The following is a 20,218-nucleotide window of genomic DNA, read 5'->3' as shown; positions in this document are numbered from 1 at the left end:
GCCATTTTTGACACTCTGGATTTGACAGTGACACTAATAGAAGAGGCCCGATGTTGATTAATCTTGATTATTCATCACATAGGCTCCATCTGCAGTGACTCCAGGTATGGATCCAACATCTGCGTGATTAAAGTTGTGCTTACGACCAGACCAGAAATGAAGTGAGCAGCCCGGACATTTTATACACATGTAACAGTCCTTTGCCATTGCTGGTGTGGCTGGAGGTCCATTTATAATATTCCCTGTGTTTTGAGATACATGGTTTTGATTAAATGTTAAAATGTGTAATATATAGAACACTGACTTGCACATATAGGTGATTCTGAAGTGCTAACAAATACAGAACTCAGAAATAGTGATGTTCACCATTTTTCCCATGGTACTTCTACGCCCCAAATAGTATCCTTCTGAAAAATGACTTGTATCAGATCCTCTGCTGTTTGAGCTTGCTCCATTTTATGCATAGTATTGTGATACACTTAAGTTTGTTTTTGTGCCAGCACTGCTGGCTAGAACATGACTGAAGAGCTGTTATGAACTTTCAGATCTGAGGGTTCTATACTGGGAAACAGGAATAACAGGGATAATATTGAGAGCAGAATTATCAGAAATGTTTGCATTTCTGTCTTACGGACTCTCCCAGTAGCTGATTCCTGTGAATTTAGATGCTGTCAGAAATGCCTGTTGCTGTTTTCTGAAGTGCTGTGTTCAGATTTACTATACAATAAGTGACAGAGAAAGATATGTTATCGTTGTACAAATCAATCCTAATTCATAACAGTAAGGTGTTCTTTCTGACCGCACAATGAAAGTGAGAACTCTGCTTCACTTATACCTCTAAAATACTCAAAATACACAAGACCTGTACACCACTGCAGATCATTTCTATACCATGTGATATTTATGTCTGTCAGTAGTACAAAGATCTTAAAGAATCTTTCTTAAAAGGGGGAGAGCTTGTACCACTTAGAGCCAAGGACATTCTGTGAGGCAATTGCTTGACAGTGTATGGTAAACAGTGAGTCTCTATTTACATAGCTTCACACACGCCTAATCACAATTAGAGGGAATTTCTTTAAAGCACTGAGGACGATCCCTCGGTTATTTGCCATAGGGGCTGAAAGCAGGCAGCGATGTGATCTCCCAGTATCTGTCTGTTCCTCAGGACCCAAGATCATGCTCCTTAGATAAACATTAATTCCCCATCCCCTTAACATGTCTGATTAACACACGTCAATGGGAGTTTAATCCAGGCCTGGGCTCAAAAATAGCTCTGGGGTGGGGGGAGGCAGGAAGGACTGGTTGGCATGTGCCCTGAGTAATCCTGCTTTAAATAGCACCTGCAGGGACAGAGAGAAAGGAACACACAGGCAGAGACGCAAACGGACCCTGTCCTGAATACAGAAGGAGTCTCACACACAGCGTCGCTCCGCCTGGGACTATATTGCAACCCGCCTACACCTGTCTGAGGATGAACTTTGCAGCCCAGTTCCTCTACTCACGCTACAAGAACAGCGCTACTCCTCGAGAAGCCAGAGGCTCTGATGGCGAGGAAAACGATCCCTTCTGGCAAAGGTCAGCCACCCCTCACTTTCACCCCTCTGATCAGCCCGCTGTGAAGAGACAGTCATTAGCCCAAGCTACTGTAACGCACCCTGTAGCCCCACCTCCTCCTCCTCTCCAGTCCCATGGTGATCCAGCAGCTTCCCCAGCCCAGCGGAAGTCCTCCTCCATCATCCCAAAGCCTCTTTTACTTCCCTTCCAAGATCTGGTGGGCCTTCTCCTCCGGCTGGCTCTGTCCCTCATCTTCCTGCTCTTTTTCAGGTAAAATAACACTGCATCCCCTCCCCCTCCCCCTGCTGTGTGCTACTGCTGGGAGAGAGGAAAATGAGAAGGAAAAAGACAAAACCAGTGAAAGACAGAGAATCCGAAAATGATTCACCTAAAGCAGCTCACAGGAAGAAACTTCGAACCAGGGAGAGACAAAAGATTTAGAGACAAAATGAGAGTGGAAGTCTGTGTCAATTCCAACACGCAGTGGAAGTGCAGTTAAATGGACTTTCTTGGGCTCGTTCCACCTAGTGGGAATTGTAGAAGTAGGAATCTTTTTTACATGGCATTCCCTTATGTAAGGTACATTGGCATGCCCTCTTATTGTTGAATACGATAGATAAGATAAGATCACTTTATTAGCCATATACAATTTCTTGCATTAGGAACTGGTCTTTTCCACATACCCCAGCTTGCTCTCCATGAGACACACAGGCAGGGAGAGAAAAGCTTGGGGTCAAAGTGCAGGGTCAGCCATTGTACAGCCCCCCTGGAGGGGTTGGGGTTAAGGGCCTTGCTCAGGAGCCCAACAGAGTAGGATTCCTTGGCCGTGGGATTTGAACCGGCAACCTTTCAGCCATAAGCATAAATCCTTAGCCACAGAGCCACCGCTCCACCCTATGTGTGACAACTACTGCAGAGTCAATGTTCAAGACAAGTTCCAGACAGGCTTCATTTTGCCAAAAGAAGAACTGTGTTACATTTTTTTTTTCAGAAATAAAATAAAAAGGGGATAAAGTGATAAGTAATATTTAATTGAATAGTTAAAAAAATCATACACTTATTTTCCTTCATGTGAAGCCTTCAAATTGTAGAACCTGGGTATCTTGTGCCCATGAAGTGGTGATTTTGGTTGGGTTTGTCTAGTGAGTCTTCAGAAGCTCCTTCTTTTGGTGGCAGCAGGATATTAATATCTTATTGCACCCAATCGCTTTTGCCATTTCAACTCCCTCTAGTTCTCTTGCTCAGACGAAAGCTCTCACATGCAGTGTGGGTGTGGATGGATTGGTATTACTGTATATACAATATATCTCACCCCAGATTGCTGAATTGACACTCAGGGGAAAGCTATGTTAGAATTTGCTTTCTTCTTCTTGTGTATTACTCATATGGAAACAAGTCATTATCTAATGAAGTGGAGGATCTTGGCAGGGATATGGGGTATGGGGTATGTGGGTCCCATGAGAGCGCACTGGCTACTGCCCTATTACTGTACGGAGGGAATGGCGGGTAGAAGGAAGAGTTTTAGAGCCCACTGATGTGAAGCATCTTCCAGTTGGATTGGTTTATCAATAGCTGGTTGATTCTGAATGCAAAGTGTGCAAATGGATGTTCTTCGAAGACTCAATCAGGTGATGGCAATGCACAACAGTAGTCTTGATTCCATCCCTTTTCTAACCACTTTATGCAGTTGAGGTTCATAGGGGAGCCAGAGTCTATTCCAGCAAACAATGGAGCAATGCGGGATACACCCCTGACGGGACGCCAGTCCATCGCAGTGCAGACGCATAGATGCATAGACACAAACACAGACATGCACACACTCACACCTAGGGTCAATTTTTCCAGAAATCAATTAACTTTCCAGTCTTTGTTTGGAGTTCGAATATACAAACTTCACACAAATAGCACCTCGGGTCCAGAAATGAACCCTGGGCCCCAGCTCTGCAAGGCAGTAATGCTGACCACTGTACCACCATGTCATCCTATATCCACTTTACATGATCTTTCCTTGAAGGAAGCAGGAGAGGTTATAATTCAAGAACAGATAAGTGTGAGTTTCCTCATAAATACAAAAGAGAGCAGTATCACACTGCGCACATGTCAGGAACCATAGCGAAGCGGCAGCCTATGCGAGGCTGTTGGAGGTCTTTTCCAGAAAGGTTCCGTTTAGTACCAGAAGTATCCAAGGTTGAGCTCAAGAGAGGGATCCTTGGTAGTGAGCAGAGACTGAGTGGAGTGAGAGGGTATGGAAAGGGAAGATCTTGTGGAACGATAATTGATTCATTATTGCGTGAATGTCTACGGTGAGAGGTGCTCGTGGGTATGCGGTGACATCCAAGCGTTCGCGTGTGGTTCGTGACAGCACAGACCCAGTCCAACTCCTCTTTAATTAAGTCGGATGAAGGCAGATATAGGATGAAAGGACCAAGTCTGAAAACATTGAACAAATGACCAAGTGAGCAGAAGTTTAAAGAGTTTGTGTGGGGAACCGTGTCAGCATGCATTGGCCTGCGAAGGAACAAGTGAAGGTTAATTCCACGGAATTCAGCAACTGGGCCTTCTTCAGGTTCCAAAGTGAGGTGCTGACTTCAAAAGTCTGAGTCTCAGACTCAGCTCCTGGAAGACCTAGTGTCTCCTGGTCCTAATTATTTAATTAACTGCATAACTGTTACATTCCAACCAGGCTCCAATAACCATGTAAATATTGACTTCCTTCAGCAAATTAAATGTGTTGGGTACTCAATTTTAAAAGACATTAATAAAATCCCTTTTATGAGTAAGAAAGAACTGTTTAATTGATTATTCAGATTGGAACTCAAACCAGACACATGTCCCTCCAGGAACTGAGTTTAAGACCCGTGTTTTAAGACTTTTACTCAACACAATAACAGTATTGTCTACACTTGAGTCCATGCCCCTCCAGTTACAAATCACTGCTTGTTCTCCCCCTGTGTTGACATTGCATAATATTGAGTCTGCAGCACTTATTTTAACGTGATCTGTGGACTATTAATATGCTGTTACCAGTAAGAGAAACGGTTGGGGAAGAACTAACACGCAAACCCAGTGTTAGAAGCTTTGCTGACCTGTCTATCTGCTCCGCAGTGAAGGGCAACGCGGCACTGGCAACCAAAAGGACACGTCACACCGTGAGGGCCGGAGTCACAGGGAAGGGCCAATTAGGAATGGCCATGTGCCTCCCCGTCCAACCGCCATCCACCCCGAGCGCCTGAAGGACTTTGGGGAGGAAGAGTACCTGAACGGGGATGTCAAGACCTTGGAGATGAAGATTGTAGGTCGTCCTGAGCCCCTGCTGGGGGACCCAGCAATTCCTCCAACTCAGAAGGTGCGCCAGCCCAGCCAAGAGACCCCTGCGGAGTTCATCGGCTTTGAGGATATCAACGCTGCTGCCCTCAAGATCCAGTCTGGAGTCCAGAAGACTCCCTGCACGGTACTGCCACTCTGCCCCTCCTTTTCCAACTGTCCTACTCCCACCATGTCTTGCCCTACTCATCCTGTTTCTACTATGTAGTCCTGTTTGTGTTAAACTCAGAACCCTACTGTAATCTGGAGCACATAACTCACTCATAATTCACTGTGAGTAAAACACTGCATTAATAATAATAATAATAATAATAATAATAATAATAATTATTATTATTATTATTATTATTATGCTCTTTTCTGGACACTCCACTTAAAAGCACTGTACAGGTAAATTGGTACAGGTATTGGTGGCAACACCACCAATGTGGAGCACACACCTGGATGATGTGACAGCAGCTAAAGTGTGCCAGTACGCTCCCCACACATCAGTTATAATTCTGGTGGGAGCGGAGTAATGAAGCCAATTCATAAATGGGGATTAGTAGAAGGCTATGATTGGTAAAGGCCAAGGGGAACTTTGGCCAGGATACTGGGGTAACACCCCTAATATTTTCAAGAAATGCCCTTGGATTTTTAATGGCCAAGGAGAGTCAGGACTTCAGCTTTACTTCTTATCCAGAGAATGGCACTGTTTTTACAGTATAGTGTCCCCATCGCTATACTGGGGTATTAGGACCCACACAGAGAGCAGTGTGAGTGCCCCCCAACTGGCTCCACTAACACCTCTTCCAGCAGCAACCTTAGTTTTTCCCAGGAGATCTCCCATCCAGGTACTGGCCAGGCTCACACCTGCTTAGCTTCAGTGCGTTGTCAGTTGTGAGCAACAGCACCAACAGCTAAAATTCTCTGTCCTTCAGTATTCCCGGCTGTCCAAGCAGTGTGGCATAGAGATCTTCCTGAAGAAGGAGTACCTCCAGTACACAGGCACAGTGAAGGAGCGCGGCGTGCTGTGCCTCCTCTCGTCCCTGCGCCAGGTAACAATGCCAACACAAACAAACAAACAAGAAACCAGAAACAAGCAGTTTGTTTTCTATGGAAACAACCCCCATATTTCCTTACAGTGTATCTAGGCATACATTGTTTTTTATTTAATGATGAAAAGATTTACAAACAGAACGTGTCCAGAACAGCAAAATAAACGTTTGCCTTCATCTTTCATTTTTGTCATATAAAATAAAGTATTTACATCATGCCAGCAGAAATGGGGGGGTTATACAAGAAAACACAATTGTTTAATGAGAAACACAAAAAACAACAAAATAGTCCACACAGAAATATTACTGTATATTCTCTCATAACCTGAAATCGGGTCTCAGTGGGGAGATAAAATTAATCCATGTTTCCCAGTATTTCCTAAAACTTTCTGCTTGTAACCTGAGAGAAAAAGTTATGTTTTCCATTATTTAGATTTCATTCACAACATTAGGCCATTGTTCATGTGTTGGAGATTCTTTTATAAGCTGTTTTCTTGTGGTTGCTTTTTTACTAGCTGCTAGAAGAGTCCCTAATATGTGTCTATCCTTCAATTCAATACAATCAAAGTCAAAATTACCCCAATACATAACAAAAATTCAAATGATATGTCCACATTTACTATATTGTTAAGGGTTGTATGTATAGATTTCCAGTATTGTTGTATTTTTGGGCATGACCAGAATATGTGTGAGTGAGTCACAACTTGCTCTCCACATAACCTCCAACACTGAACTGCTGCCTTTTTGTTTGGCTTGAATTTTAGGGCTGATAAAAAAATGGGTCAGATTCCTCCAACAGAAGTCTCTCCAAGTCTGTGATCTGCATATGTAATTCCACTGATCTACAGAAATTGTTGTATTGATGTATTTTTCCCATTTTATTTCAATCCATTCTGTTAAGTCTTTTTTCATTTATTCGATACTACTGTACAGCTTTGATCTTATTTCTCTCAAATTACCCTGCTGATAAGCAGCTGTAAAACTACCAAGCAGTTTATGCCTTCCTTTATATGTGGTTGCTTTCTCCAGCATTTTATATAATGTTTGATTTGAAGATACCTGTAAAAATCTTTTTTTTTCCAGATTGTAATGTTGAAATAGATCTTCAAAGTTTTTCAAATGGTCCTGTTTCGTCACAGTCCATATTGCTGTCATCCCTTTCGTAGCCCAAATCCTAAAGCATACATTGTTTAATGATGATCACAGGTTATTTTTCCTTTCTTCCTTCCTGTTTTTGAACCAACTGTTTATTGCCCCCTTCCCCCCTTGCCGTGACCCCTCTGCACTAGTACAAGGGAATGAAAGTAGGATGGTGAAGAATAACGCGTTCTGCCGTGTTCACCGTTGAGACACTCACTATCTGACATGCTGTGAGGCCTACAGTGCATTACAGACATTTTAGAATAGAAGCACACACCGAAGGTTGCAACAAGACTCAACTGGACAAGTGATGCCTTTTTCTGTGATATCACTGTGCTTCCACAGGTGTCAAACAAGCCTCAAGTGTCAAGGATACTCTGGCCAACTCACATCTTGAGCAATTGAACACTGAATAAAAAGAGGCAGCCATGTGAAGGAGTGGTTAGGGCTCAGAATTGTGGGAAAGATTCAAATCCCAGGTGGAGAATAGCTTTCCCTTTTCAGAAAAGTTGAAAACCCATAAGAAAAGTACCTGCTTCAGTAAATGACCTGGGAGTATAAATAGGCACACATGTGAGCTGTTTTGTTTAAGAGTCAGCCAATTAATAATAATAATAATAATAATAATAATAATAATAATAATAATAATAATAATAATAATAATAATAAAGTTATAATTGTGATGTCTGGGCTATAGAGGGTCAGAATGAGGCTCTATAATGTTGAGCTACTGGAGAACTCCCCAGAGTAAATTTTAACGCTCATTAATTAATAACAATGTCTTGTCTATTATGGTATGCCTGCCATGGAATGATATGCTAACACTATTGCTAAAATATAGTTTGGCAGTCTAATGGCTCAGTTAAAATCCACAAATTAAAGAGCCTTCTACCCCCAGTATAAGGGATAATGATGAGTACCAGTGGAGATGGGTGAGCTCAAGCAGTCCACAGCATCCTTTCCTTATTACGCAACAGGGATCTCTATGACTTTTCCAGGAGTTGTTTAGTTCGCAGTGCTGTCAGTGAGAGTGGCATCGCTCTTCCACTTCGCATTAACTCTCCTGCAAAGGCACTGTGGGACTGGTGATGTGGAAGTGACAAATGATTCTGACAAGTGAGCACTGTAAGGTGCAGGACACAACATACTGGTATGAGGGTCACGGTGAACAACAGGCAACCAGACGGAGAGAATATAAAAACTAAAATAGTTAGTCATTTCAGATTTTGCTGCTCTGGCTCCCCCACAACCCTGTACTGGATAATGTGGTTAGGAAATGGATGGATGAAAATGCTGTGATATTTTCTAGCTTTTCTGGGAACCCCATCTTAGGAACTTCTTTAAATGGGATTAGATCTCCGCTCTCAGAATTGATAGCAGTTATTCTGTTCCTCCTCTTTCACATTTTAAGTTGTTTGAGCCGTGTTCACTCTGCACCCAAGCCTACATTGTTGGTTATACTTCAAAGGCAGCAGCTGAAATAGCAGTAGGTTGAAGTCCTGCTGTTAATTTACAGTGTGATTTAGAAGCGAGACAGGAAAGGGACAGGCTGCCAGAAAGTCTTTATGCCCTGAGGATGCTTCACTACATCTGCGCCCAGCTCCTTTTATTGCAGTGTTCTCTGCCAGAACTCTCCAATTCCGGCACTAATAGAGGCTTCAATCAGGCCTAATGATGCATAGTTTTCATCCAACACAATGTAAATCCTGCTGCGTGACTAATTGTTGATGCCAACATTGTAAATTAAAACAGCAGCAATGAACCCATTTCCCTACCCTTAGATTATATCTGGTTTCTGATATTACATTCTTACCGTTTTGAATGTGTTACTTTGTCTTTTCTGGAACTTCATATTGAACAGCACTACCACTGAGAGACATCTGTACTGTTCTTTCCTCACTGGTACTCTGCTGGATCAGGCTGACCAGACAAATAGAAGCTTAAAAAGACTTAAAACAGTTCTACTGCTGTCTCTTACAGCTGCTTAATTTGTACTGTATTTCTGGAAAAATACAAAGTCATCATGGAAATTTAAAAATGATCAAGTGAAATTAGGGTAATTTTTACAATTTTTCAGTTTTTCAATGCTTTTGGATTGCCAATTATTTTCTATGTTATACCTGCCCAGCTTCTTATAATCATTTGTTTCACTACTGCTGTACGGACAGTATACAGCCCTGTTACTGCCTGGGCACAATGAAGACCTGTTGTCACATGCCTCCAACACTCTCCCAAGAGTTCTTAAACCCAGAGTGAGTCATGATCTCCAACTCCTTTGAGTTGCAATATGGCGTGGATCACAGCATGGGGCAGAAACAGGAGTCAGTCCTACACTGTATATCTTATACTGGCATATGTGCCATTATCTAGACTGTGTGAGAGAATTGTAAAGCACTGCATTTCATCGGTAAGCCCCCCAACCCCACAAAGGGGTACTAGGAGGGTGATGAAAAGTCAATGAGTAATTATTTAGGGGTTCTTTGTTCCTAAACATCTCTTAAAGCAACGATGACCACTGTGTGTGTGATCCTGCCATGCTTGTGTGTGTCTGTTCAGGAGCAGCAAAAAAAGGGGGTGATTGTGGCATCTGACAGCAACTTCGCCATGGCGGTGGCACACCAGGCCTGCGAGCTGCACATTCCCGTGTTCGTTATCATGGCCGCCGACAGCTCGCCGACGCGGCTCAGGATGTGCCGGGAGTACGGCGCCATGGTGATATCCTACGGCAGCACCCCCCAGGACTCACAAAGCCACGCTCGGCGCCTGGCGCAGGAGAATGGCTACCTCTACCTGGAAGAGTGAGTGACCCCTCAAAGAGCTCGTGTCTTCCTCAGGACAAAAGAGTATCCACCAGGGCTTCATTTTTAAGGTTTGCTATCTTTAACAAGACACAATTCTGAATGTGCCAGTGTGTCTTAACACCACCTCTTAACTGTCCGCTTGCAAGCACAACAGTGGAAACAATGCTTACAGGTAGTCTGATTTCCTCTCACGGAAAGTCGAGGGGGACACTTTTGTGGATTATAAGTAGTTCAGAATTGCGATCCAAAATGTAAAACATTGCATAAGCAAAGAAGGAATTGTAACATATGGGCAATAGTGGTTGTGAGATGTTGAGACTCTTCAGTTCTATTTATTTAAAGAACTTACCAAGCAGGGTGAAGGGTTTCTAACCTATCTAACACTCTAACTCCTCTGCTGCTGTTGTGTGTCACTGGCTTGTGGGGTATAGAAATAAGCTGGAACAGCAAGCCTAACCTCTCCATCTGTCTCTCTTCCTTTCCATCAGGGTTGACAATGCCATGTACCTGGCAGGACTAGGTACTGTGGGCTTGGAGATGTTCGAGCAAGTGCCCAAGCTGGATGCAGTGGTTGTGCCCGCTGGGGGCCACTCTCGGCTGCTGGCTGGAACGGCAGCTGCACTCAAACACCTCAACAGCCGTATCAGTGTCATCGTGAGTTGCAAGCTGGCAGCCAGCCACACCCTTGCACACTCCCCTATCTGGCAGTCTGAGTGCTATGAGACGGGATAGAGTTAGGTGTCACACTATCGAGTTGGGGGACTGGGGCGAAGGAGGGGAACTGAGAGAGAGCCAGCCTACAGTATGTCCAGGTGACCCAGTAATGGAGTAGTGTCACAAAGGGATGTGACAAAACAAGTCCTGTCATGTTAAAATGAGCAGCTTTGAGATGAAGACAATATATAGAATATACACCATCCATTTTCTAACCATTGTATCCAGTACAGGGTCACATGGGAGCTGTAGCCTACCCTGATAAGCAATGGGCACAAGGCAGGATACACCCTGGGCACAGACACAGATACACACTGACACCACGGCCAATTTTCCCAGAAGCCAGTTAACCTAGCAGAATGTCTTTGGACTGTGTGAGGAAACCAGAGCACCTGGAGCAAATCCACGTGATTATAGGGAAAACATACAAACTCCATGCGGATAGTACCCCATTAACTGAACCCAGGGCCCAACTCTGCAAAGAAGCAATGATAACCATTGCTCCACCATGCCCCCCAGTATACTGTATATATTCACACAAATACTGTACATCCACAAAATGTAACAGGCACAAGCACAGAAGTATTTGCTTACTTGGTCTTGTGTGCTACTGAGAAGGGAGTAGTGCACATTTATTTATACAGTGGCTGCAGAGGTCAAATTTGGCAGTACTGGGTTTTCTAGTGTTGTTCATTCTGGATGTGCATTATGTGTGCTGTTTCAGGGACAGAGACAGGGGGAGAGCATGTGTTGCTGGACGGTGTCATATTTGTGTGACATTCTAGCAGGCGGACAGGGCACTGAAACTGTCCCCTCTCTGCCGCAGGGAGTTGAGCCGGAAGACTTCCCCCTTCTACAGAAGTCTCTTAAAATTGACCACCCTGTCAAAGAGCAGCCCATCGCCTCTAACAGGAAACTCTATGGAGGTACTGGTGCTGTTTCTGTCACGTCCTGCGCTCGCCCTTGCAAACCCCATGACATTCCCAAACCTGCTGTTTCACGCTTTCATTCCTAACTGAACCCAAGACATTCTCACAGGCACCAGATGCCACAGATTCTCACTCCTGGACCAATTATCCAACCACGTCCCTCTCCTTTCAGTATTTAAAGTTCCCTCACGCACCAACCCATGCTCACTATTGAATAGCCTAATGTAGAGTTTTCTAGTGCGCGTTTTTGTCTTGTTGGATTTCCCGGTTTTTGGACTTAACATTTCCCTTTTGATCTCGTCTCTTGGATTTTGCCTTTTGGATTGTCTTCTCGGTTTGTCTCGACTCTTTCTGGTTAACTGATTTCGAGCTTCTCCTATCGACCCTGCTTCTGGATTACTATTTTGGATTGTTTGCCTCTGCATCCTGCAGAGTTCATGGGTACGCACAGGATCCCTGGAGAACTATCTGCCGGATCCTTGACAGTTTCTCACACTGCCTGTTTGTGCTCTTTCTCCCTGTTTACCGCTGTACCTGTTATTGGCAGTAGTGTTGCCATTTTGTAGACTAATTGTGTCAGATCTCAGAAGCTCGGCAGGGCCGGGCCTGATCAGCTGTGAGATGGGAAACCTCCAAGGAAAACCAGTCTGACTAGAGGTCTTGAACCCTGGTCCTGGAGAGCCCCAATCCAGTTATTCTTATTAGTCACCCTAAATCACTTGTTGTTTAAAGATTGGGAATACTTGTTTAATCAATTGATTAAGTAAGCAAGTAGTATTTCAGTGAAGGGAACAAAAGTCCTTGAGAGGGCTGAAGAATATGAAGATTTTTGTTCCAAACAATCTCTAAATGATTTAATTGAACACACCACCTATTTACTTAATCCAAAGTCAAATTATTCCAAACCTTTAGAAACATATGATTGATTTATAGATACCTCTAAAACCTGCTGCACCTGCTCCAGAACCAGGATTGGAAATTGCCGATGATGTTGGTGAAACAGTAGGTGGCGCTCTTCCATCTGGACCACAACATTACCATTCTGGCTTCTTTTTCTCTCATTCCCTCCTGCTTGCCTGCCTGCGTCTCCCTGTTTCCTTGTTGTTGCCGCTCTCCGATGTCCACTTCTTCAGTTGTCTGAAGCTTCAACAGCCTTTGAAGTATGAAAAGCCTGGCGTAGGAGTGGTCAGAGCACCCCTTGTTTGTAAACCCGCTCCTTAAAAGCTCTCCTTTTCAGATCTGGTGGGTCCCCCATTTGGAAATGAGGCCTTTCAGCTGGTCAAGAAGTTGGTGGACAAAGTTGTCACTGTCAGGTAAAGAAAACACTGCCTATGCATGCTGACGTGCTGCCTTCACTGGGACAGCTCCTGAAGCTTCGTTATTCCCTTTTGAGCCATCTCATTTTCTCTTCATCCATCACCAAAGAGCCACTTTGAAGCACAAAGTGCAAAGTGTGCCACAGTCCCAGAAGCACAGGGTGTAACCAAGAACAGGACTCATAACAGACACTTTTGCTGGGTTAGTCAATTGTGAGAAACGTTGCAGGAAACCCAAAAATCTTATGTAATAAGTTGTTAAGCTTTTACTTCTCATATTACATTGCTTTCTGTCTCTGTCAGTGAGCAGGATGCACTACTGTCAATGCTGCGGTTCCAGGAATATGAGAGAGCCACAGTGGACACTGAAGGAGCCATAGGGGTGGCAGCCATCTTGGCCGGAAAGCTTCCAGAGCTTAAGGGCAAGAGGTGAGTGGGGTGGCAGAGGTTTGAGTGCGAGTCTGTGAGTTTCCTTTCACACTGAGCTGTGTGTACCACATTCTTGATATTAGAATGTGTGTGTATAACTGTGCCCTAGTAATATGTGTGTATCTGTGTGACTAGTTCATTTTTCATTTGAGTGAGTTGATATCTGTAAGAGCATATTTCACTTTCCTTGGATCCATAGTGGCACTTCTCTGGAAAGGAAACACATTTGAGTCTATGCTCTGAGATCAGTCCTTCTGAAGTGGTTTACACTGTTGTGCCAGTTTTCGTACCCCTTAAAGTTGTCTTTGCTAGGTACAAAAAGTTGAATGGACCACCTTTTTCTTCTTCTAGCACACAGGTTTTCATTCTTGTTGATTTCATCATTTGAAGTCACTTTCAGAAAACATGGAGGCAACTTTTGTCTGTAATTTTCAGTGAATCTCCAAATTTAGCTGTCCACACAGGCACACTCTGTGCAATTCCTACAAAAACTCCAGTGAGACACAGAAATCTTGTTGAATTTATGCTGCTGAATCCTTCTTGCAAGTTACAAGTTTTATTTTCAACTTGCTTTGTCCTGCTGTGAAGGCCTGCAGGATCCGCAAGATTCCCAAAAGTGTCTTACCGTATAGTTGTAGGAATTCATTAGGTCACCCAAATCCTGCAGTCTTTTCGGTTGCAGGTGAACAGGGTTTACAGTATGTCTGGGAAGTGTTAGTGTCAGGGCTCTGAATTATTGCTATGAGGGAGACATTAGTAGAATCATAGGAGAATCAACAAGAGTCAGGAAACAGGAGATCATAGTTAAGACTCATTGAGGAGGCATGCGAGATGAGGTAGCCACCTTTCCAGTGCAGGCTCTGCATACTCTTTAACATCTGGCCTGCAGCTGATTCAGACCTGGGCTTCCTGTGTGGAAAAAGAAATGGTGGAGACGGATATAACAGAGCCCTGCTGAATTAAAATAACACTCTGAGCTACACTGGGCAGCTTGAACTGGATGCTGGAACTTTGAGTAATTAATACGATGGGAGGGGAAGAGAGCCCTGCAATATTGAAATGCACAGCTGTTACAGCTGCATCCATGTGGAACAACATGCAGCATTAAACAGAGCAGAGGATCAACATCAGCTTCTGGGGTCAATGGGGTCAAGGGTCAATGGGAGTCCGTTTTTAAAATGTATATGTAATATAGGGAGTCAGCTGTTATTTTGAATGTTCAATTAATAAGAAAAAGGAAGAATATTACATGCTTCACTCACTGGGTAAGGGATGTGAGGTACTTTCTCCACCTTGAAAAAATTAGGTTTTCCCTCTGTGGCTCAACTACAAAATTTTATTCTGCCTGGAAGCCCTTGTTAACCTTGTTAACCTTCTTTAAGCTCGACCCGGACATATGAAAAGACTTTGAAGACTGGAGCTGTTATTTTTTTGCCCTTTGTCTTTTGTTTGTTGCTTGATTTCTTGGTGTGAGGCAGCTGTTCTTCTTTTCCTTCTCTGACCCAGAGTGGCGGTGCTGGTCAGCAGTGCTAACATGGAGCTGGACCTGATGAGGCAGTGTGTGGACCGAGCCCTGGCTCTGGACTCCCGGGTCAACAAATTCACAGTGCAGCTGGGGCGGGGGCCCGGGGACCTGGCCAAACTCCTGGACCTCCTGGCTAGGGAGGATGTGAGGTGAGGTATCGTGTCCCTGTTTTTCTGAGTAAGATGGACTGTGAACAGTACCTAATATCGTGACATCCGCAGCAGGGAGAAACGCACCCCTAATTCAAAGGCCAAGAACTTGCCACGGCAGACAGGGGAGAGGATATTCACAAAGAGAGGAGCAGATGCTCTAGAAATATTTTGAAAAGGGCGTGCTAATGCTTAAAAGTTTCAGATTTGAAAACCAAATGTAGCTACAATCATGGCTCCATTTGGGCCCAGGTCAAATGAAATTATAGTTTGAATGTATGATCATGTTGTTTTTTTGCACATCGTCTGTTGTTGTTTTTTGCACACTGCCTGTTGTCTCTGTCTTTCTTTTGCTACACAATTGTATTGTTGTTGTTGTTGTTGTTGTTGTTTTTCTCTTTGTACTACTTATGTCCGAGAGCTAGCTAAATAGCATTTCGTTATACTATATACCATGTATATGAGTGTAATGACAATAAACTTGAACTTGAACTTGATTAGCAAAAATACAAATGAGCAGAGGCCATTTAGTCCATTTTGCTCATAATTCAATGATCCAAGGATCGGATCTGTAGGCATTTCTTGACCTAAAGATCCCTGAAAATGTGTTTCAAAAACATGGATGGACAAAAGGTTGCGGCCCCCCACAACTCTTTTTGTAAAGAAGTACCTTTAACTTTCAGTCCTCAATGCACACATTCTTTACATGTGTATTCTTATTTCACTATTGTTCCTGATGTATAATGTAGTCCTCAAGGTTGACTTTGTCAGTATTATTCACGATTTTAAATATTTCCATCAGGTCTCCTCACAGTATCCAATGTGAGGGGATTTGTGAGTTGCTGTTCCTTTAACCTGTTTGTGTAAGACATCCCCACCTTGTCATCCTTCTTGAACTGATACAAAAAAGACATTGCAGTGTTTGATTCTAGGACAGCAATGTACTTTTTGTATTGCAGCAACCAAACTTGGTCAACGCTAAACGAGGTGTCATTAATGTCCTTTATTTCAATTCTGCTTTTCACACTTCATCCTTACATCCTGTTTGCCTTTGTGTCGTTTTACACATACAGATGGACCTTTTCACCATGTACTATAGTGCTGACATGGGTTCAGGTACATACAAACTGCCAGACGTGGGTTGAAGATCACTGAGCACAACTGCAAAGCTATTCATTAAATATTAATCATATAGTGGAAGCTTTTGTCTGCAGTGACTTACGGTGCCTAGGGAGTGACGTTTGTCTTAACAACTGCTTCCGAGTTGGGAGACTCATAATAAGTACTGTTTTATTTCATTCAAAAGGCAGGGCAGAAGGAAGTTATGTAACTCACTCAATACAGCACAAAGAGCTCAGGGCAGAGCGCAGGAGCTTTGCTTTAATCACTGACTGGGCCAATTAACCTCCTATTTTTGGCTTTTAAATGCCCTGAACAAAGAAACTGATATTTCAGCTCCCTGTGCAAATCAAAGTATATGGCTGTAGGTGTTATTGATTATCTAAATATCTTACTTTTGCTTAACCCCTTTTTCTCTTTTTCTTTTTCTCTCTCAGTCTGCTGGATATCCGACATGAGGCCCAAACAGGTGCCACAGATCTCTTCCATGCTCAGGTAAGAGGAAATCTTGGTAGTCCAGGATTTACTCAAAATCTCTTCAGCTCCAGCCCTAGTTATCTTCAGAACTTCACCAGTTTTAATGACCCCAAAAGAGACTGTGGTGAAATGGTTTAAGTGCAGTTTACCACTGATTTCTTCTGCAATATAACAACATGACAACACGATTTAGCATAAAATGAATCTGATTGGGATAAAGGCTCATAGAACAAGTAATCTTTTAGGTCATCTCCAGAAAGATCAATGCCTTTAGATTCACCTTAAAAATGCTCACAATAAAATGTTCCTTTCAATATTTCGTTATGTATGAAATTCCATCAGGCAGGAGAGTGAAGTTACACTAACATGAACACTTGTGCCAGGAGGTAAAGTCTGTACCAGAGCACAGTGGCTTACGGGCCTAGAGCTCTTCCTGGTTACCCAGCAAATGGAGAGCATGTGATTCTCCCCAGCTATGAATTTGAACTCAACTATGCACATCCCTATTTACAGCTGGGTGGACTGGAGCAAATGGGCTAAAGACACAAGGAACCAATAGACAGACACGTTTAATGGTCTCAGAGGCTTTCCCACTACTCTGTGCTGTCCTGCTGGTGCCAGAACCTTCAACTTTACATTAAGAACTTGTTGAGCCCATCAAAAGGTTGTGATTTGTTTCTGATTGGCTGGACTGAAGGACAGAAAACAAAAAAGGAATTTTCCTACCAGCTTCATCTGCATTCCCTCGTGATGAATCTGTCTCAAGTGTCAGAGAGACCAGTTTGTGTCAGTCTCTGGTACCAGATAGGCCTATTTATGTGTCTATTTGGATCATCGGACTGAACTGTCTGGGTGTCATACTGGTGTTTTGAATTTGTGTATCTGGCTGACCTGTATGTCTGTTTGCATTGTCTGTCTTTTTCACCTGTCCATTTGAATCACAGGCCTATCTAACGTATCTGGTCTCAGAGCTGTCAGTGTGCCTGCCCAAACCATCTTGTGTTTCTGTCTGTCTGACTTGTCTGTGTCTGCCTTAGGTGTCGTGTGTCGTGGAGACCAGGGACAAGTCCCAAACAGCTCAACTGCGCAGTAATCTGTCAGAGCGTTATGCTACTCTGCGCTGGCAAGATCGGTGACTACAGAGGCCACTGGCGTACCTCTTATACTGCACCTCTTATAACACACGCAGGCAGCATCCACAACCCAGTAATTAATTCACTTATACTGCATCACATACTGTCATTCACTGTGCAGCGCCTTTGATGAAAAACACTAGACAAGTTTCATTCACTTAGTCCAAAATAACAGTACAGCTACACACACGGCCCTGACATGTATTGTGGTGTACGAGTCATTTTCCTGCAATGTAATTTTCAAAATGCCTTATCAGGCATCACAAAAAGTACAGACTGTCCGCACCCCTGAACAGCTTAAGTCTACGCACACAGGGGCTAAATATTGATATTTGTAACATAATATTTGTCATTAAAGCTTGTGTTTCTGAAATACTGTATATACATTTTGTTTCTAAAGGAGTTTGAATGTTGTAGGCTATTAAAAAAATCACTGTGCTTGGGGAAAAAAGTGTTCTGTGAATTGTTTTTGTCAAGGGTTTCAACCTGTCACCTTCAAAGGTAAAAGAACTGAAAATAACTTTGACTAAGTAAAAGTCAAATGTCTACAGTACTTTACAGGGAAATTTTCAAAATGTGAATGTTGTGCATGTTTCCACATGTGATTTTATATTCTTTGTGAGGTGTTGTAATTGGTTGATTAAATACTTGTAATTTCTAAACAGATAAATACTCCTGAATCACTATAAAGCAATCAATGCGAGATATCAATAGGAATCTTTGCATCACTCAAGTTTTGCATTGCTCCAGTTAGTGTTATTTTAAACATTTTATTCTTCTTTGCAAAAGTTGTTTAAAGGCACAACATTGCAAAACTTTGCATTTTACAAAATTATCACAATCAATGAATACCTAATAAATCAATGAGACCTCATAAACATGCAAGGGCACAATTAGAGTATGCAGGTTCTCTTAATATTGCAACAGAACTTACTAATGAGTAAAACATCAATACAGCAGTTAGAGTTGAGTGTTTTGGCCAGAGTTAGAGTTGAGTGTTTTTGATCTAGTCATGTAAAGCAGATGTAACTAGTGTAGTGCTGTTGAAATTATGAAATTGACAAGAATATTGAACTTTTATTGACTGTTCAGCAAATAATTTGTTCAACCAAAAAAGTCAGAGCTAAGACTGAAAATCTGAAACTAGCTGTTGTTTTCAGTAATTCACAACTGCTGATTATTCTACATGGACAAAGTTAATCTTGCTTTGCAGGGGATCCAGGCTTTAGTTTTGTTATGAAAATGAGTCTGTTATGGCAGCACAGTGCTGCCTGTCATTGCTTGGGTCCTGGGTGCCCAGATAGGCAGCAATACTACCCATTACACCACTGCGCTGCCAGAACAGACTCATTTTAATAACAAAACTAAAGCCTGGATCCAGACCCGGGGCGCTATTTGCATGGAGTTTGTGCGTTGTCCCTGTTCATGTGGATTTCATCTGGTCCATAGTGATACTGATAGGTTAATTGGCTTCTGATGTGAGTGTGTGCTTGTGTCTGCATTTGCTCTGTGATGGACTGCAATCCAGAGTGTCCCTGGCATGAGCCTGTTGCATGCTGGGATAGTTTCCAGTTCCCCGTGAGCCTGAATTGGCAGAACTTAGAACACGGACGGATGGAAGTCCGCTCTGCTTTTGTCTCAGAAAAGCCTCCTATCCTATCTGTAGAGCTGAGGTGCCCCCCTCCCACCGCCCACCAGGGTTCCATCGTCAGCACTGATCTTCTTATCCTGAGCGCTGGAGAGAGAGAGTGAGAGCGGAGATGAAAGTGTTAGCTCATTGTTCAAGATAACAGCCTCTTGATTAACGATAGGAGACAGTGCTGCAGCAGACTTGGGTGATTAGGGCCAGATAATTCCCTAAGTTCATTAGCAAAGGACAGGCTGACCCAGTCTGTCTGATGGCCCTTGTCCAGCAGTAAGTACTCCCTTTAGCAACAGGCACTTCTCACTTACACTCCATTACTTTCCAACTTTCCTACTGACATGGGACGAATAATGGAGTGTATACAAATTAAATACCATTAATCCAGGCAGTAATATCCACTGATCCTGGCTGTTGAAACAAATGCAGTTGACCAAAATATTTATCAAAAAATAGAATTTCTCTGTTGTCTGGTGCCTCGCTCCCTCTCTCCCAAAAAGCTAATTTCCTCTCAGCATGTATACAGACTAAAAGGAAAGTTTCAGATAAATCCAAGCTCCTTTTCTATGCTTTTCTAGTGGACAAATGTTTCTGGGCAATAGCAGAGTCTTTTCTTCTTAATGTAGCTAGTCTTATTATACAGCTGTTGGGCTGATTTATGGAAGATGCAAAAATGGAAACATCCTCCTTTCCTTACCACTTGTGTTGCAGAGAAAGCACTGTGGGTAACGGGGACACTAAGCTATTTTAACGCGACAGTGGTGGTAGGTTAAGGAAAAGCAAACCCAGTGCTTCCTGATTAAATAATCAATCTGAGAAATGAAGGAAATGTGGTCACTGAACGAACCTATCTATCCGACAAACCCTGGCAAACAGTGTCCTAATGAGCATTATAAAGAGAACCTAACAAGTATATAATGAGCACTCCT

At 43.0% G+C, this 20,218-nt stretch overlaps 1 protein-coding gene across 2 annotated transcripts; it reads left to right on the top strand.

Annotated features, from left to right (window-relative positions):
- The first annotated feature begins 1,340 nt into the window (after positions 1 to 1,340).
- LOC148661734 (uncharacterized) lies at positions 1,341 to 18,098 on the top strand. Of its 2 annotated transcripts, none has more exons than XM_088635904.1 (11): positions 1,341 to 1,824; positions 4,660 to 5,005; positions 5,799 to 5,915; positions 9,612 to 9,853; positions 10,345 to 10,510; positions 11,397 to 11,496; positions 12,737 to 12,812; positions 13,119 to 13,244; positions 14,751 to 14,918; positions 16,475 to 16,532; positions 17,552 to 18,098. In XM_088635904.1, the coding sequence occupies exons 1-11, from the start codon at positions 1,472 to 1,474 to the stop codon at positions 17,648 to 17,650; spliced, it is 1,851 nt and encodes a 616-aa protein (XP_088492030.1). In that variant the 5' UTR covers positions 1,341 to 1,471; the 3' UTR covers positions 17,651 to 18,098. The 2 variants fall into 2 exon arrangements, with proteins under 2 accessions (XP_088492030.1, XP_088492031.1); XM_088635905.1 differs by having other exon boundaries at positions 1,342 to 1,575.
- Positions 18,099 to 20,218: the final 2,120 nt, after the last annotated feature.

Source organism: Lepisosteus platostomus, chromosome 6 (assembly GCF_059453375.1).
Source record: "Lepisosteus platostomus isolate fLepPlt1 chromosome 6, fLepPlt1.hap1, whole genome shotgun sequence".
Classification (NCBI taxonomy): Eukaryota; Metazoa; Chordata; class Actinopteri; order Semionotiformes; family Lepisosteidae; genus Lepisosteus; species Lepisosteus platostomus.
Note: the sequence above shows the minus strand (reverse complement) of the source record. Positions and strands in the feature narration are given on the sequence as shown.

Bases quoted from the DNA above. Each gene is read 5' to 3' on its own strand.
- LOC148661734 (XM_088635904.1), top strand. From the start codon at position 1,472: ATGAACTTTGCAGCCCAGTTCCTCTACTCACGCTACAAGAACAGCGCT. The intron at 5,916-9,611 runs GTAACAATGCCA...GTGTCTGTTCAG, and splicing joins TCCTCTCGTCCCTGCGCCAG to GAGCAGCAAAAAAAGGGGGT. The intron at 11,497-12,736 runs GTACTGGTGCTG...TCTCCTTTTCAG, and splicing joins TAACAGGAAACTCTATGGAG to ATCTGGTGGGTCCCCCATTT.